The 23,878-nt window shown below is 40.2% G+C and overlaps 1 protein-coding gene across 4 annotated transcripts in view; it reads left to right on the forward strand.

The window, feature by feature from the left end:
* Nucleotides 1–23,878, forward strand: part of VPS41 (VPS41 subunit of HOPS complex) — a 132,304-nt gene that overhangs the window by 34,758 nt on the left and 73,668 nt on the right. For all 4 annotated transcript variants that reach the window (XM_040964920.1, XM_040964921.1, XM_040964923.1 and 1 more), the window contains one exon: nt 18,700–18,774. In XM_040964920.1, the coding sequence (XP_040820854.1) occupies nt 18,700–18,774 (75 nt within the window). The remainder of the gene's footprint in view (nt 1–18,699; nt 18,775–23,878) is intronic.

Below are 23,878 nucleotides of genomic sequence, written 5' to 3' on the forward strand. Positions count from 1 at the left end.
AAAGCAAATGCCATCGGTAGTATGCTATTCCAGATGCAGCATCATTAATTAGGAAGTGGGGCATGTATCTTTTGATACGATCAAAATGGTACATTGTTGGCTTAAATGTGCCAGTGCCTATAATTCTTGTCTAAGACTGATTGACAGGTCTCAGATTCCTGTATGTTTAAAGAACCTGTTTTCTATATTTGGACTTAGTATTTCGAGTGATAAGAGATGTGTCAAATGAGTTGAGAATTACTTAAATGGAAATCATTCTAACTTCTGATAAATGATGCCAAGGAAAGTCATATTTCCAATTTTCTGCATTAAGAAATAATCTCAAGTTTGTGGATTAAGTATTTATAGGTAGCTTGATAACTTTGGTGGCATCTGGGTACCAGAGTGGCTAAGAAAATATATTCAGCCTTGAACGATGCTTTAGCCCTTAAAGAGCCATACTTGACAGAATGCTGTGCTATCTGAACCATTAGTGGTAACTGCATTTGGGGAAATGTCTTTTATACGAATAAAATTTAGAATTTTTCTTTACACTGGTACTCCACATACTTCAGAATCAGGGTTGAACATTAATATTTTGGAACATGATTTATGGACTGGGTGGTACACCGGGCTTGGTTTGCTGGATCCTGTTGGTGTCATTCTACAGTAGAGGGTACCCTCGGCGTGGGGGGTTCTTTCTTTGGGACTCAGGAGCTTATCTCAAAGTTCAGGCATTGAAAGGAGTGTAAGTAAGAGGAAGACTCAAAGGAGGAGTAGTTACCTTTGCAAATGGGAGATAGAGAACTCAAGGAAAATCCATGCAGAGTTACTGGTGGGTATTGTGGTCCAGCTGGTTGAGTCCTGCTTGAGTTACCCCCTGTTCTACATGGGAGTACCACTTTAAGTTCCAGCTACTTCCCTCCTGATCCAGCTTCCTGCTTATATGTCTGGGAAGCACATAATGATGGCCCAAGGACTTGAGTTCCTGCTACTTGTTAAAATCCTTGATGGAGTTCCAGGTCCCTGACTCAGCCCCTGCCTCAGCTGTTGTGGCCATTCACAGGAATAAACCAGCACATGGAACGTCTCTTTGTCTTTTTTTCCCTCTCCATTTCTTTCTGTCACTCTGTCTTTAAAATAAAGGAAATAAATGGTTTATTACTGCTTTTTTAAGATTGCAATTGAACCTGGGTGACACATTCTTCCTATGAAAAAGGGAATCACCAAAGAGTGAGGAGTATTTATCACAGACTTTTAACCTACGTGGACATTTTGTTTATCCTCCAGGACCTAGTGACCATGGAAGAGGAGAGGAAGAAATGGATTGTGAAATGCAGAGGAACTTATTTGACCATAAGATGAGGGAAAAGAGAGTAGAACATTTTCAGGAAATTTTCCTTGTGTTAACTGCCTTTGGAGTTCAAAGTGTTTAGATAACTGAGTGAAGCCAGAAGGTAAATCAGATGATGTGGCTCAAAAGGGCAAGAACTTTATGTAAGGATAAATTGTGGAAGTCTGTGTGTATAGTTCAATGGCAAGTACTATTTACCTTGGTGTTGTTAATAGAAAACTATTTAGTCTTTTCAACCTTGTTAGAAAATGTGTCAGAATAATAGTGTATGCATTTTTCTTAAAAAAAAAAAACCTTCCTCTTTGAATGGCTTTGTTTTATTAATTATCTCTAGAACATATTTTTTGGCTACAATTATATTAATTCTGTATCTAATAGAATCATGATGTAGTAGGGCATATAAACATTAAAATAGCTTTTTTTTAAGTTTTTTTTTTTTTTTTTTAAGATAGACATCTTCTGTCTGTTCATTTACTCCCCAAAGGCTGCAGTAATTGGGGCTGGGGCAGCCTGGCTTCAGGAGCCAGAACTCCATGTGAGTTCCTCAGGTGAGTAGAATGTGCCCAGTATTTGGGCCATCATCCATTGCTTTCCTAGGTGATTTCTCAGGGAGCTGGCTAGGAAATGGAACAACCAGGACTTAAACTGGCACTTTTATGTGGGATATTGCTGTCTCAAGTACTTAACTTGCTGTACCACAGTGTCAGCCCCTTAAAGAGTGTTTTTCATCAGTCCATTCAAGACATGAAATTCTTATATAACATCCTTTTCATTTGATTGCCCTTCCTTTGTACTTCTAGTAAGAAGAAACACATTATTCCCGGGGCAGCTAATAAATCCTAACATACTTGCATTTTAAATTTTAATTGATACATAATAAGGAGGAAAAGTATATTGGAACTAAGAAAGATGCAAGAGCACATACCCTCAATATTTCTATTAGAATGACTGAAATTCAAGACTCACTGTATTCACCATTGGTGAAGATATAGAAGAAGTGGAAGTCTTGTGCACTGCTAGTTAAAATGTAAAATAGTGTAACCACTTTGGAAGAAAGTTTGGCCCATTTGTAAAATGTAAAAGATAAACCTTTTATGTTTTGGCATATCTTCATGCAATCCCAGTTTCTTTTTCAGTGACGTCTAGTGGGCCAGGCAAGGTAAAATTTTTCCACCTTTTCTAGATCTAAATACTGGAGCCAAGGAAAAGTTACTCTCTGCCTGGTTGAAAAGACCAGACTTCTCCAGGCTCCAGCAACTCCCATGTTTCCAGGAGGTCCTCGCTCTCCTGCTCCTCCGTGTTTATTTCCATCTCCAAGATGCCTTGTCCTCTCTCATTGACCTCCGTTATTCCCCATAGATCCTCTTGATGCTCTTTTTAGCTCGGACTTCCCTTTACTCGTTCTTTATATTGCCACCACTTTTGTTCACGTCTTTATTGCGTCTCATCTGGGTTATTGCAGTAAAACCCAGCAGATCTCCTGCCTCATGTCTCTCCTAATCCATCGTTCACGAAAGCTGCCTCCATAATCTTCTGAAAGTAGTGCTGGGATTTCGTTACTCCCCTCCGTGAAAACACACAAGTAACTCCCGGGCTCTGGGAGAATATGGCAGCTCTGCATTGCCCTACCTGTGGCCCTCCTTGTGGCCCCATCCTGATGACTTCATGCACAAGAGTGCACGTTGGATACTCTTTTAATAATTGCTTTTTATTGCTTCAACAAATGTCTCTTAAAGGGCGTTGAAGAAATAGAGGAGAAACAAGTCACAATTCCTGTTCTGGGTTGAATCATGGAGTTAGGCACAGACAGCATGAGCTGAAAGGTCCTGTGTTAATTATAAAGTAGAAATCTGTTCAGAGTGTCATGCTTTCAGATTGTACACAAACACTTTGAAATTCGACCTTGGTTGTCCACATTTTTAAAAAATTTTCTTTATATCACATAGGGTGCTTGCTGATATTAGCTATTCTTTGTGAAATGTAGTCAGTAGTGAATTTTTCTCCTTCAGCATCCCTTGCAGTAATTCGACGACTGTGCTTTCTGTCACTCCCTTTGGTGTCTTTAATGCATGCATGTACAAGCAACCAAACCTGCAAAAATATTTATTTACGCTAAGAGCAAGCTTTGAAAAAATGTTTTCTTATTTGAAAGCAGTAAGAGGGGGTGGGAGAGAGAGAGAGATCCTCCATCCGTAGTTCATTTGCCAAATGGCCACAATGTCCAACAGCCAGGGCTGGGCCAGCACAAAGCCAGGAGCCAAGAACCTCAACATCTTAGATTCCTAATGGGTACAAGGGGAATGAGAACTTGGGCCTTCTTCACTGCCTTCCTAGGCATATTAGAGCAAAACTGGATTGTAAATGGAGCATCTAAAACTCATCTTCTCACTCTGCTGTGGGATGCCAGAGTTAGAAGTGAGCTTAACCAGAGTTACAAATGATCTTAATGGACCACTGCTGAGCCAGATGGAAGCAGGAGCCTAGGACATCATCTGAAACTCCCATGTGGGTGACTGGGTGCAAGGACTCAGGCCATCTTCTGTTGCCTTCCTGGTTCCATTATTAGGAATCTGGATAGGAAGCAGATCAGTTGGGAGTTGAGGTGGTACTCCCATAAGGGATGCCAATGTTCAAGTGGTGTTTCCACAGTCCTGGCCCCTCATTCTGATTCTGCTTTAAATAGCAGGCCCTATTAGTTTTCTTCTTTTGTCTGCCACATATGCATGGTAGATGACCATTCAAGGCTTTGTGGGAAGGCCGGAATGTCACTCCTCTAAGATGTTCATCTGAACTACTAAGGAAATTTGGCTTTCTTTTAGTAGCAATGGAATGTGGACATTGCAAGTTCTTTGGCAAATAAGCTATGATTCCGGATTTACTATTGGTCCGTCTCACTGCAGAGGACAGCTGTTAGGGTTTTTAGCATCCCAGAAGGTGACCATGTAAAACTTGAACGGTAGTATGTCAGTAATTTGCAAGCTTAATAAAGGCAAGGCCTCCATTTAATTTGTTCACTGCTGTGTGCTGGGTGTCCAGCCAGGTCTCAGGTGTGCAAATTAAGAGGGGGAATATACACCAGAAGCCCATTTTTCCCTTAGTATTGAGCAATGATTTAATCAGTACCCAGATCATAACTGTCTCTAATACCTGGCTGCCTTCTGGTGCTGTGTGCAAGCCAGCCTCCTGCCGTTGTTCACAAGGAGGAGTCAGGCACAGGCAGAAGATGAGGTTTAACAAAGGGAAAAGAGCTCTAGGAATCAGCAGTATGCCAGCTTCTTAGGACACAATCCCTTCCAAATCCTCACTGTACTTTTAAAGGTTGTTAGGATTTAGAAAACGAGCGTCTACCTAATAAGTCGTGTGTCGGCAAAGAGGCCGTTGCATGCCCCTGCATCCACTGAGGTTAGACTGTCCTGACAGGGCCCAGCAGTGGGGTCAAGGCTGAGCCTGCTAGCAGGCATCTGTGCACACAGGGCAGTTGGCCTTGGGCACCAGGGAGGGACAGCAGCCTGAGATTTTAGGGGTCCTGAAGAGTTTGCTCATGGTTGTTGCCTGTGATCCTGTAAATACAGTATCTGAATCAAATGCCAGATGCTCTTGATAGATGCTTGATTAGGGGGTACTTTTAAAAGCTGAGTAGGAAGAGGTGCTTAAGAATATGTAAATGACCAACAAAAACTGATTTATAAACCGTCTCACAATGTGGAAGAATGCTCGAATTGTTGACGTAAAAACTAACGAGGTAATGAACATGCCAGTTACTCAGGTAAGATGATTGTTCAAGTAAGATGATTCTCCTACAAAACTTTTTTTTCCCATTCTTTTCACTCAGATTTTTAAAGGTTATTTTCAGGGTATTAGTTACTATTTAAATAAAGCACATTTATTTGCTGATAAGTATCTTTGATTTTTAGATCATTAGCCTAGAATGTAAACTCCTGTGTCTAGTTAAAAATAGCTAACAGGTTTATTTTTTCATATCAAACGAAAGGGGTCTTACTGAGAAAGTTAGAAGATACTTATTGGGAGTATCTGGAGAGATATACAGGTGCTATCCTCTCTGCCTCAGAATAATCATTTTATATTCTTCACGTTAGGATGTAGCATCAGGGCCAGCTCTACTGAACTACAAAGGTCCCTGAAGCGCCGCTGTGGGTTTGCAGTCTCCGAAGTTGCCTGCAGCTCAATAGGTCATGGTATTTGCGGAGCATTTTGGAGCTTCTGCGTGAGGAGTACAAAAGACATGGCCTTAAATGACAGATGTGCCATTCTTTCGTATTATTGAAACACCTATATTGGCATACTCAAGTTTTAATTACCATATGACTTACTCTAGCCAACACTTGCTCATCTGGCGAGGATAGCGTACAAGGCTTATATGTAAAAAACGAGGGGACACTTGATGTGAATCATTCCTTCAGACAGAAATGCTAACATGAGATGGGGCAAATAGAGTGAGGGGTATACAGGAAAGCATAATGTCATTGCTTTATACTTTTCGTTTGATAATTTAAAAACTATTCTGATTTAAAATGGTAAGACAAATTTTCAAATGTAAGTAACCAGCTTTGCTTTTATAAACAGTGAACTTTTGAAAGCATACATTTGTAGTAGAAGATCCACTAGATATTTTTTGGAATAAAAAGACACTTCAGACATTTTATCATGTGAAAATTTTCTTTAAAAAAATTGTTTTATTTATCTGGAAAATAGGGAGAGGGAGAGGCACAAGGAGAAAGATTTTTCAACCGCTCTCTGCTCCTTAACTCCCCAAATGTACACAATAGCTAGGGCTAGGCCAGACCGTAGCTGGAGCCCAGAACTCTAGCTGGGTCTCCCATGCAGGCATTTCTTCTGCTGCTTTCACAAACCCACTAATGGAGCTGGATCAGCAGCAGAGCAGCTGGAAATGGAACCCATCCTCTAATGTGGGATGACAGCATCGCAAGATGCAGCTTAACTGCGGTACCACAACACTGACCCCAGAGTAGAACATTTCATAAAACATATAGCCAGTCATGGCACATTTCATCACTTGTTCAGAGTGGAGAAGAAATGACTTTGCTGCTCTTGAAATTTCCTAATTATTTCCCAAGTTTGAGTAGATAGTTACTTTAGACCATTTTATCCCCTCCTGCAGAAATAGCGGTTTCTATTAGAAGCTGGCTCATGCCTTCCAGAGACACGAATGTAATGAATCTCAGAGAGACCTCATAAGAAGACTCATTTCCTGCAGATCTGTTTTAGCTATAGCTTGTAGTGAAGCATGATGGAGACAGGTTTGATCTTGGGGTTTAACCCTGCAGGAGGCCTCAGGGTCACTGATGGTAAATTGACAGTATTCTTTAGCCCTAAGAACCACCGGAAACAAGCTGGTGATGAGAAATGCCCGCTTTATCATGCATGAGTTACAAGTTTTTTTTTTCTTTTTAAAATTTATGTATTTTTATTGGCAAAGCAGATATATAGAGAGGAGGAGAGACAGAGAGGCAGATCTTCCATCCGGTGGTTCACTCAGCAAGCGACCACAATGGCTGGAACTGCGTCAATCCGAAGCAAGCCAGGAGCCTCTTCCGTGTCTCCCATGCGGTGCAGGATCCCAAGGCTTTGGGCCGCCCTCAACTGCTTTCCCAGGCCACAAGCAGGGAGCTGGATGGGAAGCAGGGCAGCCAGGATTAGAACCGGCGCCCATATGGGATCCTGGTATGTTCAAGGCGAGGACTTTAGCTGCTACGCTACTGTGCCAGGCCCACGAGTTACAAGTTTTAATGGTTAAGAAAGGGGAGCGTTGTTGGGTGTATTCCGACAGTCCCTCCACCCACCAAAGATGCTGTAATTGGCTATAAGGCATGTCTATGACCTTGACCTTCTAGTCATGTCAGAGGTCACGTTCCACATGTAGGGCTGGAAGCTGTGCACAGCTAAGTGGGGACCTATGCCCACCAGTAGCAGGCTGGGACCCAGGGGCAATTGCCCTCGGTTTGATGCTTGCATGCTATCAGCCCTCTGTCTCCTGTTCAGGCCTGGTATGTCTATTGGAAATCTTAGGTCCTCAAAGGGTCAGGGCATGTCTGAAGTTCACTGCTTCTGTTGAACTTAGTTCAAGGCTCTATCATCCTAGAAAATCTATCTTGTTTTTAAATTACTCAGAATTTAATTCTGCTTTGAAGACAGATGAGGAATGCATTCCCCTTTTTAAAAAAAGTTTTTCCAGTCTCTTTCTCCAGTTCTTCGTCATCCTTCCTCATGTGATATTTGAAGTCTTCTCTCATTTGTGTAAGAGGAAGCATACTGTGGAAGCTGTCATTCATTCATTTTGTTCCTGTTTTTACTATCTGTATGGGAATGGGAGAGGCCAAGTGTGCTAGGGAGAAAAGATATTAGGGTCCTCGGTAACAGATCGGAGTCCGTGTGTTTCTTGTTTTATTCATCCGTGTGTGTTTAGCTCCTTGTGGTGAGTTTGGTTATAAAGAGTGCACTTATCAGTTGGAATCTGGAAGAAGCGTGACAGGATCTGTTGTCACAAAGTAGGCAAGCAAGGTTGGCAGAGTTTGCTTCCGTCTCAGGAAGCTCTTGGCCGCCTTGGGCAAAGCAGTCTGCGTCAGGAGACAGTAGGCTCCGTCCAGTTGCCGCGGTACTCAGCAGGAACAGAGAGATGAGGATGGGGACATGGATATTGCTGGAACCCTTCTTTCTCCTCTTCTGCTCTTCTGGAGCCTGCGTTTGGAACGTCAGAGAAAGCTTCATGAAAGTTCTTCAGCTCTGAGATTGTTGTGTGATTGTATTCTGTGTTTTGAACCAAAGGACTTGATGCTAGGGATGAAATCCTAAATAGCTGAGAAGATTTGAGAGTTTATGCTTCAAGGTTAGGCCGTTCTGACTTTAAAATAAGTCAGTAAGAACATAAGTGTATGTTTTTGAGTTTTTCTCCCTTTTTTTTTTTTTAATTTAGTGGAAAACATGCAATTTAGCTGTGGGCCTAAATCCAAATGGGAATCTTGCTCACCTACAGAGTGTGCTGTCAGTGGAGGGTAAAATAGCAATCCAGTGAGCTTTTCCCACGGACAGAAGAACAGACTTTGGCTTTTCGCACATGGGCTGTAAGTGTGGCTTGCTTGCTGACTGTGACTAAAGGGCATGAAGCCACGTAGGCAGTGGAGTGGAGGCAGGGCTTGCTAACTAGTGCATCTCCCAAAGACCGAAACTGAAATCCGTCTTGTATTTCTTATTCACTTCACTCTGTGTCCGTGGGGATGCAGCATTTGTGAAGGAATCAATTATCCATTTGTTAGTCAGAGGAGCCTTACAAATTATACATTAGCAGATTGATTTCTTAGGTTCACTGTTGGGGGACCGATAGCTTAAGGTGGGATGATGAGGAGTGTCTGGGGAAAACAAGTTGCCACAAAAGAACACCATTAAAAGCAGCTTTCGAAATGACCATGAATTTATTCCTAATTGAAGAGCTGACATAATCCATACTAAGTGTATTTATTTCAAGCATCTTACATTAGGTAATTGATTATCACATGAGGTGTACATGTTGGTTAATTTTTGCCTTTTAAATTTAAGAATGTGAGACCACCTATAGAGGACTTGGATTTAGAAGGTGTATGCTTGGGCCTTGCCCCCTGCTGTGTACACACACTTTTTTTTTTCCATTAAGGAAACATTTTTGTATGTCTATAGTGTCAGCTTGACATTATTGATTTTTGAGCAAACTCACTTATATTGTCCAGAATTCCAAACATGTCTCCATTAGGAATAAAATTGTAGCTAATGGAAAAAGCAGCTGAGCCCATTTTTCTCCTCCCTTTGCTTCTTCCCATTTCTACATCTGCGCTAGCATCTAGCATCTTGGTGGACACACCTGCCAAAGAGATGATGTTTACATAAGGCACCCCTGTATCCATCACCTGTGCCGGGAAACGGCAGTGAAAAGTACGTCTTTAGGACATCCACAGTCTTACTACCTGAATGCCTTCCCGAGTTTGAGGACGTCTTACTGTTGCTTTCTCTCGTTCCTGTTTATTATTATTTTGTCTTAGTTTCTCATATGTAGAAGTGACAGATACTAATCGCAGCAAGGCACTTGGCACGTGTTTGCATTTGTGTGTCAGTGTCATAGACGTTGGTCACATGGATGTAAGGCTAGAAGGGTAGTCAGTTGACTCGGGATGGGAAGGAGGTGAAGAGGGAGGTGGGGTAATAGGTACCAAAAGACAGATGGAAGGAATAAATTCTAGTGTTCTTCGGCACAATATAGAGACTACAGTTTTTAAGAATTTATTATATATTTTGTAAAGAACTAGAGGAGCAGACATTGAAAGTGTCAGCACTAAGAACTGAGAACTGTGTAAGGAGACAGAAGTGTTATGAACATGGAATGATTTGATCATTGCATGTTGTACACATGAATCAGGTTATCACAATATAACCCACCAATATGTGTAATTACTCTCAATTAAATTTCTGTGAAGAATAAATAGAAAGGAGCTCGGCGGCATGGCCTACTGGCTTAAGTCCTCACCTTGAATGCACCAGGATCCCATATGGGCGCCGGTTCTAATCCCTGGCACCTCCACTTCCCATCCAGCTCCCTGCTTGTGGCCTGGGAAAGCAGTTAAGGACGGCCCAAAGCCTTGGGACCCTGCACCTGTGTGGGATACCCAGAAGAAGTTCTTCAATCCTGGGTTTGGATCGGCATAGCATCTGCCGTTGTGATCACTTGGGGAGTATATCATCGGATGGAAGATCTTCCTCTCTGTCTCTCCTCCTCTCTGTATATCTGACTTTCCAATAAATAAATAAATCTTAAAAAAAAAAGAATAAATAGAAGGAGAAAAAGAATGGCAGACATGTGTAGGTATTTCATATTTCTGAGGGAATTGTGAATGCTAGGCCAGTTAGATGCACCATCAACACTTGTAATAGAAATCCTCCTACTTATTTGTTTTTTATTAAGCATTGTGGAGCATGATTATAGAACCAGAATGTGCATAGTGACATCATCACACAAAATAAAAACACCCTTTAGAAGCATTTTCCAAATTTGAATTACTAGCAGCAATGCAAGAGAAATGTCCCTTTTTGTGCTCCCTGGCTAAAACTAGGTACCTAAAAAGGAAATTCTGTGCTGATCCCATAGGCAGATTTTTCCTCATTGCATTGTTTTTCATGGTATCTGCTATTAGTAAGGCTTACTCTTGTTCTTTTAAAATATTTATTTTATTTGAAAGGAAATGAAGCAGAGAGGTAGAGAAACACAGATGTTCTGTTTGCTGGTTCACTCTCCAAATGCCAGCAACAGCCAGCAGTCCAGACTGAAGCCAGGAGACAGGGACTTCCATCTGTGTCTCCTGTGCGGATGACAGGGACATGAGCACTTGAGTCATCAGTACTGTTCTGATTTTGATTAGTAAAAAATTCAAATTCCTTCAAAAACTATTCTAAAGAAAACTTTAAGATGTGCAATACACTATAGAACAAGTGGACACTTTATGGAACATAGAGTAAATATCCTATATTTTCAGTGGGTTCTTTATGAATCATTGTAGAAATGATGTGTCTCACAGCAGTGAAACTCTGCCTGTGGGTTCAGGGATAGAACTTAAAGTTTAAGATTACACTTTTCACTGATGTATTAACTAGCTTTGCTCTCTAGGTCTATTTATTTTGACCCAGGAGATAGAAAATATTTGTATTCTCACTTTAAAACAAAGAACAGAAGCAGGTAGTAAATAATCAAGTACTGCCCACTTCATTTTCTAAACAAGTCAGTTTCTATGATTACATTGATTTGGGGGAAGACAGAATTCAAACCTAATTTATAAAAACTTACCAATAACCACTAATAAAATAAAAGTAGAATGGATGAACAATATCTAATCCCTAGACCAAAAAGAGAAAATGTAGCATGAGAATAAATTTGAAATGACGAAACATAATTCGCTAAACTGTAAAACAGCAGCTAAGTCAATGCTAAATGGGTAAGACACTGTTATCTAACAGAGAAGATGGTCTCAGCTTTGAAGGACACATATTCCACAAAATGACAGGAACAGGCCATAAGATGTGAGCAAAAGCACACTGTAAATGAAAAACAAAAGTGTCTTAGTGATAGAAATGTGATGAGTAAAAACAAAAAGAACGATAATCAGCAGAGGACATTATGATGTTTACATTTACAAGCTACAAGGGGAAAAGAACAATTATACTGTTTAAAATTCAAATTATGTGGAATCTAATCCCAAGTCAGGAATTCATCTGAAATTCAAGAAAAAAAGAACAAAACTACTTGTATTTATAATGTTGTTTGACCTATTTTTGTCTGTTGCGTGAGCTCACACTATACAAGGGTACTTGCAAAAGTTCAGGGAGGGACAGGTGTTTAGTTAAGATATCTACAGCCATTGGAGTGCCTGGGTTAGATAACTTTAGCTTTTGGTCCCCTCTTTCTGCTTCTACAGAGCGTGGGACAGTCATGGCCCATCTAATGGGGCTCCTGGCACCCTGTTGTAGAGTCTAGATTGAGTTCCTACTTGGTCCAGTCTTAGCTGTTGCAAGTATTTGGAGAGTAAACCAAGCAATGCCAAGACAGTTTTTTTCTCTTTGGTTTTCAAATAGCTAATAAATAAATAATTTTTAAAGTTTATGTCAAGTAGAATTAAAAGATGCTTATTGGAGTTCTAAAGGTTTTAAAATTGGGGGCTGGTATTGTAGCTTCCTGGGTAAAGCCACCACCCGTGAAACCAGTATACCATCTGGGTGCCAGTTCAGGTTCCAACTGTTCCACTTCCCATCTGATTCTGTAGGTCTCCCCCCACAGATTCCACCCTCTCTTGCTCCATTGTAAGAGAGGGTGAGCCCACTGACCGCCACCCAGCCTCCGGGCTCTTGAAGAGAGGGACGCTACAGGGGTTCTGTCAGCGCAGTTGTGCTTCATTTGAAAAACACACACTATCATATAGGAGCAGCGGGCAGCCTCAGGCAGGGATTTCCGGGGAAGGAGAAGTTCTAAGGGCCAATTGTAACTAGGGTCAGGAATATATGCATTCTATACATCATCAGTATGACTGAGGAAGCAACCTCCCATACCCGGTGTTCACCAGCATGGAAATGACCCTGGCCAATCAGTCTTTCTTCAAAACAACTTGATCCCTCGTCCTGGTCCACTCCCAGGACTCTTCTTGTCCACCACGTGTGACCTTAGAGCCCCGCGACCTAGTGACCTATTTGCCTTAGAGCCCCACATAACTCCTTCTAATGGCCAGGGAAAAACATGGAAACTTGGAAAATGACCTAAAGTATTTGGGCGTCTGCCACTTAGATGGGTGACTCAGTGAAATTCCTAGCTCCTGGCTTTGGCCTGGCCCACCACTTGCTGTTGTGGCCATCTGGGGAGTGAATTAATGGATAGAACACCTCTGTCTTTTCTCTCTGTGTGTAACTGACTTTCAATATAAATAAATAAATCTTTGGAAGTTTTTATACATGTTTAAAAACGTATACAGATAAAAATGTATCCATATAAATATATATAAGCATATATCTGCATCTGTTTATATGGATATGTATATATTATTTTAAGGATTTATGGGACATGCATATTATGAAAGAATTACATATGGATTCCAAAATGTTTCACACCAAAATAATACTTTTTAGTTCCATTTTCTGTGAACTTTCCAAAGTACATGTCAAGATTGAGACAAAATTGCTTACTGTCATTGCTACTCCCAGAATAAAACTGTCAGACAAGGAAAAGACATTGAAGAAGACCTAAGTAGATGGAGAAATGCTCTGTACTTATGAATTAGAGGCATCAAGGTTGTCAGAAAACAAAGGAAAAGTTGTCAACATTTTACCATTAAGTGCAGGCCAGTGCATTTGCTAACCATCAGGTAGACGACCTTTATAATATTGAAGAATTTTTTCCAATATCATATGCTGAGAGCTTTTTTGTTTTTTTAAAGCAAGAATGAGGATTGATTTCATACCAAAAAACAAACAAACAAAAACCCAAGCCAAACAACAACAAAAGAAACCCCCAAAAATAAAAAACACAAAAACTTTCTGTATTTTGGGGATGATCCTATAAATTTTCTTTTATTAGTAGAGAAAATGACATTGATGAATATTTCTATGTTAATTTAGTCTTGTGTGTCCATGATGAACTTTGTTTTTTTCAATATGTTGTCTTTGTTAATAGCTCTGTTAGGATTTATCCATTTATGTTCATGAATGAAATTTGCTTAGTCTCTTTCATGCTTGTTGAATTTTGTGATAGGATTTTATTAAGTTAGTAAAGTGGGTTTTGGATCATTTCCTTTTTATTTTGTTCTGTGGAAGAATTAGTGTATGTCTGGAGTTTGTTATTCTTGAATTCTTTCTCATGAAGTTCATATTCTAGTGACTGAGTCTGCTTATAAATAAAAATGTAATAACACAGATGGGGTTAAGTGATGAGGAGAGAAATGAAACAGTGAGGAATTAATAGAATGCTTGAGTGTAATGCTAAAATTTTAGATTGCTGGGCCAGTGAGTCATTGAGAAGATGATTTTCAGGGGGAAGCAGGTGGACAAGCATTCCTAGTTCTAGACTATCAAAGGAAAAAGGCTGGGGAATCTTGAAGTCTTAAGGAATGGGATGGTGAGAACCAGGGTGGGAGGAGGTGAAGTCAAACATTAAAGGGAGAGCTAGAGCTGGATTATTTCTGTGAGGTCATATAGACGCTTCTTCTTCCTTTTTTTTTTTTTTTCTTTCCTGAGTTGGGACACCATTGAAAGGTTCTCAGCAAAGGAGTGACATGTAAAAATCTGCTCACAGCATCACTCTGTTGAGTTTCTGAGAACAGATTTCTGAGACTCAGGAGGAGGTTAAGTAATTGGAAGGCTGTTAGTATCATCCACACAGAAATGATGGTGGCTTGGAGCAGGATGGCAGCTGTAGAGGTGACACGTGGTCCAAATCCAAGTAAATTCCTTTTTACCAGGTGGTGGGAATTGCTGACAGATCCCAAATAGACTGGGAAATACAGGAGCCAACATGGATCCAAGGTTTTTCCTTGTGCGACTGGCAAAACAAATGTCAATAACTGTTGAGGCAATATCAGGAGTTTAGTTAGATGCATTTTCACTGAGTTACCCATCAGACATGCAAGTCCATCTGAAATAAACAGTCTTTAGGTTGTTTGGGAATCAGGAGAGATCTAGACTGGAAGTTGTTCCATAGCCTGGGAAAGAATACCCAGTATTTTTGGAATTTGTTTTGAGTATTGATGTGAAAGAGAAGAGGTGTAAGGACTGAGCTGATGTCCAGAGATCAGGGGATGTGTGGGCAACAACAGAGTACAAGAAATTGTTGCTAGAAATCTGAAAAACAGACCAAACAAGTGTGCTGAACCGGAAGCTGAGAGAAGGATTATCAGCAATATTGCAGTCTCTAGGTAAAATAGGTTAGGGTTGAGTAAGTACCGTTATGGCTGGTGACGTTACAGTTATTTTATCTTAAAACTCACACATAAGGCTAGATAACCAAGAAAATCCAAGGGAAATGGAAATACTTCTAACTGGGACCTTGAGTAGCAATTATCACAGCGTTCTCTACACTCCCCATAATTAAATCAGTATTGGATTGATATGAGAATGAAGGAGACTGTAATGGAAAACTCAGAAGGTCAGCACACTATGTATAAATATTCATTATATAATAATAAATATAGTTCTCTTTAGGAGTAGAATGATGAATTATTTAATGAATGGTGGTAGCCCAACCGGGCAGTCATTTGGAAGAAATAAAATGAATTCTGAGGAGATTTAAAGACTTAACTCTAAGAAATAAAGCAGTGACTACCCATTAAAAGAAATATACCACTTACGCAATGTCTAAGCAAATATTACGCCTCGTTCCCTAAAAACAAGACTTCTTGTAAGTTGACAGAATAACAGGCACTAGAAAAAAAAATGAGAGATGTGAGTAAGACATTTATAGAAATGCACATTACTTAACGAAGAGGTTTGAGAAAAATGACTGAATTTATTAGGGAGGTGACTAGATGGATATTGATTATTGGTAAACAAAAGTAGAAAGCTTCTGTGGTTAGCAGAGGCTTGAAGGAAAGACAATTCTCAGAACATCTGGTATAATTTTTTCCTCTCTGTGTTACTGTTGTTATGGCATACACAGTTTCTTTTCAGGGACAAGTAAGTTGAAATGAAAAGTTGCCTTTATTTGTGCTTGGAACGCATTGTTTGGCTTAGTCACGAGGTGATACGCTGGCTTTAGATGACCCTCATGAATTCTTGACATCTCAGAGGTAAAAGTAACCATCCCCGGCAGAGTACTTTCTTCTGTGGTTGATTTTCAGGTCATGTGTGTTCCAGGACGCTAGAAACAATGGCTGATTGACAGATGAATAGAACACTCTGTCCCTTTTCAGTACTGGAGTCCTAGTAAAAGTTAGGGTTTAATGTGTGTATGAAGGAAAATAGGCCTGCACATGTAAATTGTGATCAACAAAGGTCTTCAAAGGAGGCGTGGTGTCCCGATTACATCCGTCATTGAAACTTAGCTACGTATGCACAAAAAATACTGTCCAGTAGAACATTCCTCACTTCATCGGGTCTGTGAGCTCTGTGCCCCCTAGTGCAGTAGCCTGTTACGACATGTGCCTGTTGAGTCCCTACCTTGTCTTAGTGTACTTAAGGAAATGAATTTTACATTTTATGTATTCTGTATTAACTTTTTAAAGTTGTCACATGTAAATCGCATTATACTGAACAGGACAGGGGACTTAGGCACACACATCCGATAAGCTATTAACTTGAGACTGATTACAACTAGGTACCAATTAAATTGCAGTTAGAACTATATGTGGTTTATTTGAGGCTCATGAAAAGTGGGATTAAAGATAGGTTTATTTGTACCAAAAACTTTTCAGAATCCAAGCGTTATTTTTCCCTTTTTGTGCCAAGGTTAAAATGAGTATTGCAATATTGTTTGGATAATGAAGAGATGTTCAATCTGAGGAAGGCTTTTATCTAATGACGATTTCAGGAGCTGAACACACAGACTCCCTTAGCCTTCTGTCATGAGCTGCTCAGTGCTGTCTTGGTTCTGCTCTCACTCTTTGCTTTGTGGACTCCTTGCTGCACCACCCACGGATGGCTCTGCAGTGTCTTGATGCCATTCACTCAAGGATGCAGCTCTGGCTTTGCTGTTCCCTAGGCCTTGGGCTTTGTGTATCCTCTTGTGGAATTGATGAAATGCATCTGAAAGGAACTTGTCTCTTCTAGCATTATTGGGGCTTTTAAGGAGTTAGGTTATTGTTCGTGGGCTGATCCCAGGCATGTATGTGTCCCATGGAGAGAGTCAGGTGAGGATGGTTCCTATAACCAGCAGACTCAACTATACATGGGACACTCTCCCAGAAGTATTGGTCATTGACCTTTCCAAGGTCCAAGAGTCTTGATCTGTTTTGACTTTAGCTTCTTGGCTCTGAGATACATTCCAGTTGAAAATCTAATGCTCCTTTTTTTTTTTTTTTTCTTTTCTGGTTAGGAAACAAGCCCAGGACCTGGCACAATGGCTCATTTTTCTGATCCTCCCCTCCCAGTGCAGGATCTCATCTGGGTGCCACTTTGTGCCCCAGCTGCTCCTCTTCCTATCCAGGTCCCAGCCTGTGACCTGGGAAGACAGTGGAGGATGGCCAAAGCTTTGGGCCTCAGTACCTATGTAGGAGATTTGGAAGAAGCTCCTAGCTCTTGGCTTTGTATTGGCTCAGCTGTGGCCGTTACAACCATTTGGGGAGTGAATCTTCTCCTTCTCTCAGTGGATCTGCCTATCCAATAAAAAATAAAATAAATCTTAAAAAAGAAGAAAGGAAACAAGCCCAGCAAAACGAATTTGCATTCTCAGGTTGTAATTGCTGTAGGCTTATATTTCTTTTCTCCTTGGTGTGTTCCTGCAGTGCTTCGTACAAAGTAGCTTGCTATTTTTAATGAAGCTTGCTATTTTTAGTGAAGCTTGCTATTGTTTAATGTTAATATTCACTGATTTTTTTGTCAGGAAATTCATCTGTGACTATTTTGGTAAGTGTACATAAAAAAACAGGAATGCTTTAGAAATATTAAAAATATAATTATATACTTACTTATTGGAAAATACATGCAAAGTAAAAAGCCTAATTCCTGTCATCTCAGATTTTTTCTTTTTGTATTTGTTTTTATTGGAAATACAAATTTACAAAGAGAAAGAGAGGGAAAGATCTTCCATCTGCTGATTCACTCCACAAATGACCACAACAACCAGAGCTGAACTGATCAGAAACCAGAAGCTTCTTCCGGGTTTCCCATATGGGTACCGGATTCCAAGCACTTGGGTCAACCTCTGCTGCTTTCCCATGCTGTAAGCAGAGAGCTGGATCTGAATTGGAGCAGTCAGGACAGGAACTGGTGCCTATATGGAATGCTAGCACTTTAAGATAAAAAATTATCCTGTTGAGCCATAGAACCAGCCCCTCTCTCAGATTTTAAATTTGAGATTCTCAGAAAAAATGGGGCTAACAGAGTTAACACTGTAGACTTTTAGCTTACCCCTGGAAAGCACTAAGCTAAAGTATAAGTAGAAAATAACATGTAAGAAAAGAACAACTATGTTGGTTGGCATGCCAAACTTAAACTGATAATTTATTTACACAATGGTTTTTATTTAATCTTTTATTTGGTTCTTTTTAGGGATTTTGTTGGGAAGGAAATTTAGAAGTGTGGAGTAAGGGCCCAGCATGGTAGCCTAGTGGCTAAAGGCCTCACTTCGTATGCACAGGATCCCATATAGGCCAGTTCATATCCCACTGATCCCACTTCCCATTCAGCTCCCTGCCTGTGGGCTAGGAAAGCAGTTGAGGACAATCCAAAGCCTTGGGACCCTCATGGGAGACCCAGAAGAAGCTCCTAGCTCCTGGTTTCAGATTGGCTCAGCTCCAGCTGTTGCAGCCACTTGGGGGAGTGAATCAATGGAGAGAAGGTCTTCCTCTCTGTCTCTCCTCTGTGTATCTGACTTTATAATAATAATAATAATAATAATAATAATAGCAAATGTGAGTAAATACAATGCAACATATTAAAAACACATACAAATGGAAAAAAGTGTTTTAGCTGGGACTTCACATACACAAAATAGATTTTGGTGCAGTGCTGAGGGACTGACATGTTGAGTTTCCATGCATCTGTGCCATTTTCAGTTGGTAAACAAAGGATGCCTTGATTTCTGGCATGTAAACTAATCAACAACTTTACATGAGCAAAGACATTTGATTATTGATAGCTATTTCTCTGAAGTTCTTTGTCTTTTTTCCTTTTCATAGAGTCCTGTGAAGATCAATCAGATTAGCCTGGATGAAAGTGGAGAGCACATGGGTGTGTGCTCAGAGGATGGCAAGGTAAGACGAGGACGTGGTCCCAGGAAGGTAGGGCTGTGGCTTTGAGTGTGGCCATCTTCCCCGGCCTCAGGTGATGCGGAGAGCACTGTGCTCACTAATATATACCTACATTAAAGGGACCTTGATTATTCTTTTGGAGTATTGGACTTGCTTCCGATTGCTCATAATTAAAGTAAAATATATTTTTGCGCAAATGTGCCTTAGGAAAAGTAATTACAAGAATGTCAATAATGTAACTGGTATGAAGCTGATTAACAGCTGTGGCATGGTGATGTGTCAGCTCCATCATTACCGCTGTGCCACTTAGACTGCAGTGACTAGTCTGCAGTTCCTGCCAGACAGTAGTTTAATGCCTCTGTGCCATAAATCCACAAAATTGGATTTTGTGGGCATGATTTCTGTGGGCCGGTGGTTTTCATTTTCACACACAAGTTATGAATGTTTCTCTTGAATTATAGAATCTTTTGATAAGCAATCATAGTTTATCAGAAAAATAAAGTGTCTTACAATGGCCACATTAAATAAATGTAAAATCAATATATGTACAGTTTTCTAAAATTCTGGCACCTACTTCCTCGACCGGGCACATACATCACTTGTGCAGCGTATAACTAACAATTATCAGTGCTGCTTGCTGATGTTGAGCTGTGACATTTAGTGGTTGTGGTGATTGATTTTCCACTTATAAGAATGTCTTTTTTGTTTTTAAGTCGATGGAAGTCTTTCCTACTGTTGGTTGGCAATGATAAAATTCTGACGCACAGTGTATTTAAGCTTCCTTTCTAAGGTAGCAGTTTTTACAAGTGAGTGTGTTAAAAATTGCAATGAACCTTACTGAACAGCTATTTCTTGATCCAATCTTGTGTTTTTATCTGCTGTAAATTTAATGGATCATTAGGATGAGTACGTGGAATACTAATACTCAGTGTGCCGAAGATCAACCTGTTTATTTCTGCATACAATGGTAGACCCATTAATCTGTTAGCAAAAGCAGAATGGAGTCCTCTTGACATACAAAGAATGCGTTTCACACATCAAAGCCTAATGTTGCCCAGAGAGATGTTTGGAAAGAGTCATTGGGGCACTCATGCTTCTCAGAAAGCACTATTTGGTAGTGCTTTCTTAAACTCTGAGATGAACAGCTGTCCTTGATGAGGGGGGAGTTGGTTTGTACAGAAACTGGGAAGAATTAGCCTTCCTAGTAAAGCATTTTTGTGTAGATGTGTTTATAAAAGATCTTTTTTTTCCTATTTTTAAAGGAAAAGGTTTTTTCTGAGCTGAAACCAAGTTAAACAGTTTGATCAAATTTTCAATTGGAAATGAACTGTTGCTAAAAATTTAGGAACTTTTTTAGAATTTAAATGTTAAAGAGTCATTATTTAATGCATCAGGGAGAAAGATTTGAACTACTCAGTCTAGTGGATAGTGAGTGGATTCTCAGATATCATGATTCTCTTCTTGGCAGACATGTCTGTCTTCCTCTTTTGGTGAACTTCGTAACTGTTATATTTTGGTGCAGAATCATGATAGAGTTTGGAAAATGTTTTTCTCATATATTCCATCATCATTAGTAGATTTGAAAATAAATCTGGCAGTGCAGCTTGCCACTTCTGAACATGGAGAAGCTAGAGTGGAATGATGCAGTCCAGTGATCAGTGTGATAAAAAAAAAAAATTATAAGAATAAATTCCAGCTATCTAGATCAATGTATCTTTAATGGAAGTTGTTTTTATTTTCTCTCTTCAGTCTGTTAAAGCATAGAATCACCTTTAATGTTTCTGTTCAGTTTTAAGATCATATTCCTAATCATTTTTGCCCATGACTTTGCAAAATATCAGTATCAATATATCATATGTGTGCATGCCATTTCATTTTGGTAACATGTATTTGTACTTAACTGTAAGAATAAATATATACAAGGTTTATTTTTCTGACCTCTTGCATATATTGGCTTTCAAATATAATATCCTGGGGTGAAATATATCTGTGCTGCTTCTTTTTCTCTCATTTTATAGACATGTCTGAAGATAGCCTGCTTTCGCTCTTTTATAAAGCCCTGTACGTTTTTCAATCCTTGAGCTTAGACTTGCAATAATAAGAACAGAGTAATTGCAAGCGAGTTTTTATAATTTTGCTTGCTAAGTTATATCTAGTTGTCACCACTTCTCATTAATTTTGTCTGGAGCATAATAAGTCCTTTTGATCCATATACTGAAGTATTACTCTCCCTTCAGGAAAGTTTACTTCACTTATAATTTTGGTTATTGCTTCTGCTCCATTTGTTTTCGATTCTTCAAAGACTCCCAGCCATACCTGAAGGCTGGAAGCGGTTTTTAGAAGCCCCAATCAGAATGCTACACTGCGGCTGTTGTGCCTGGCATCCTGCAGAGTAGAGGTGTGCTTGGTGTTTGGCTTCCCAGTGCCCCTCAGGCCCAGCGGGGCAGTGGACACAGAGAGAGACCGGTATGGAAATGTTGTGAGGGACCACTCAATTACATATTGACTCTTCCCATGACAGCCTTTCATCTCTTAGCCAATTGCAATTTGTCTTTCCCCCCCTTCCTCCATTTATGCAAGGGAAGACCGTGAGTGGAGAAACAGTATTTGCCTTGTCCTCCTGTAAATATGTAAGGGAGAAAAGTCGGTCTTACTCTGCGGTGTTCCACATGCATTCTTTGCTTGCTCGTTCTTTCTGTCTTCTCATCTCTTTACAATCAGGGACAGTTTCTCAGCTTGTTTATTCCCTTTGTGGGTGTGCTTTTCTTCCAACATCCAAATGATTCCTTTTCATTTTGGGGGTAGATTTTTTATTCCACTTAGCATTTCTGATTTTTTTTTTCTGAACTCTTTTTTTTCCTATGTTCACATCAGCCTAATAGATGTTTAATATTTTTTAAGATGCACAGCTTTATACTGTGCCTCTAAAGCCCCAGGCACTAAGGGCTAGTGATGGGTAGTAGTTATCCCGCTTCCTTTGACTGTGTGGTGTCAGAAGCTTTACCTGCTCCTCTCCGCCTTCATTTGCTTCCTCGGCTGTAAACTGGGGATTAAAAATAGCCCCTGCTTCACTGACTATTAGGAGGATTAAGTGAGTTAAGGCACATAAGTTTGGAATAACACCTAGAAGAGAAAAACACTTAGGCCTTGTTAATTATTTCTATAATCATTATCATTCTCATCTTGTTTTTCTGCTACTAAAAGCTTTGTCTTCTTAGGAGGTTGCCATCTTTTTTTTTTTTTTTTCCTAGTTTTTCTTTGGTCACTATTAAAACAGAATTAAAAGCATGTTTGTTTTCCTCACTCTGTCCTCCCCGCACCCAAATGTTTGGAATGATGGGGTGTAATCGTTTTTTGAGTTTATTTATGTACTTATATTTATTGAAAGGCAAAACAACACAGAACAAGAGCAGATGCCGGGGCTGAGGCCAGGAGCCTGGAATTTCAGTGGGGTCTCCCATGTAGGTGGCCAGAAAGCCAGTGCTTGAACCATCACCTGCTGCTTCCCAGGGGTCACTTTGGCAGGAATGTGTATCCGAAGCAGAGCTGAAATGCTTTCCTGTGGTGATATGAATTGTGGCAATTCCAAGTTATTTTACAGCAGTGTCCACTACAGTATTTTTTTTTAGCAGTCCTTGTATATGATCTTGTTTTGTTTTTTAAAATTTATTTATTTACATTGGAAAGACAGATTTTATAGAGAAAGGAGAGAAAAATCTTCCATCTGCTGGTTCACACCCTCAACAGCCAGAGCTGAGTCAGTCTGAAGCCAGGAGCCAAGAGCTTTTTCTGGGTCCCAAAGAATTGGATCCAGAGTCCCAAGGCCTTGGGCTGTCCTCTACTGCTTCCCCAGGCCACAATCAGGGAACTGGATGGGAAGTGAAGCAGCTGCTACATGAATTGGGGCCCATATGCTTGCAAGGAGAGGATTAGCCTGTTGAGCCATTGGACCAGGGCCTTACTTGCTTTAATATTCACTCCAGAATAGGGTGAAGAGCTCTTGCTAAACCAGGATTAACAAGTAGATGTAATGTTTGAGATGCTCTTGGTACTGTTTGTTATAATGTTGTGTGTTGCAGAATCATGTTCTTAGTTAATGACAGAAGCCCTGGAATGAGAGGAATGGGAAAGTGAAAGCTTCCCTGTCACTACCCAATGATACTGTAACCTACTGTTATCCCTGAGAAAGGGAGGGAGAGAAAGGAAGAGAGAGAGAGAGAGAGAGAGAGAGAGAGAGACAGAGAGAATGCTTGTATTGACTGACTGGTGAGGTCTGCCTTCTCTGCTTCTAAGAGTGCCTTGTTAACTGTGTTCTCATGTGACCAAAGGAACAGTGAATGCTCTTACATGTTGTACCACATTCCTTTGAGTCCTCTTTTCTCTTAATCCTATATGCTAAGGCTCTGCTCTCATGATCTAATAACCTACTAATGCTATCATGTTGAGAATTACACATCAACATTTGAATTTGGGACAGACACACACATTCAGATTATAGCAAAGACATTAGACCCAGATGGCTTCACTAAGTAAATTGCTGTAACAATTGAGAGATGAAGTAATAGCATTATCGAAGAGACTAGAAAATGAATACATCCAAAGTATTGGGAAATAGTTCCCATTGGTCTAATATTGCTAGCTAACTCCAATTCTTTGAGATCCCCTGGAATTTCCAGGCTTTCCTGGTGAGAGTGAAAACTAAACCACTTTGTGAAATGATTTGGCTGTCTATTAGATGTGAGCATATGCATAACCTACAATTCAGTAATTCTGTTTCTACTTATGTGCTCTTCATAAATGTAGACATAGATGGCACCACATTATTTGTAAGGGATGTTCATGGCAGCATTATCTGTGACTGCCCCAATCTGGAAACAGCTCAGGTGGATGGAATGCGTGGATTGCAGTGTATGTACACACTGAGCTGCTGCAGCAAGGCTGACATTTGGCTAGTAGATAAGGCACCTGTTAAGATATCTGTGTCCCACTGTGCTCCCGGCAGCACAGACCTTCAGAGGAAGCTGTCGTTTGATTGAGTTCAGGGTTCCTGGCTCAGGTTTTGGCTGGGATGTTTGCAGAATTTAGGGAATGAACCAGTAAATGGAAG

This window comes from Ochotona curzoniae, unplaced genomic scaffold (assembly GCF_017591425.1).
Source record: "Ochotona curzoniae isolate NIBS_2020 unplaced genomic scaffold, NIBS_Ocur_1.0 scaffold_3835, whole genome shotgun sequence".
NCBI lineage: Eukaryota > Metazoa > Chordata > Mammalia > Lagomorpha > Ochotonidae > Ochotona > Ochotona curzoniae.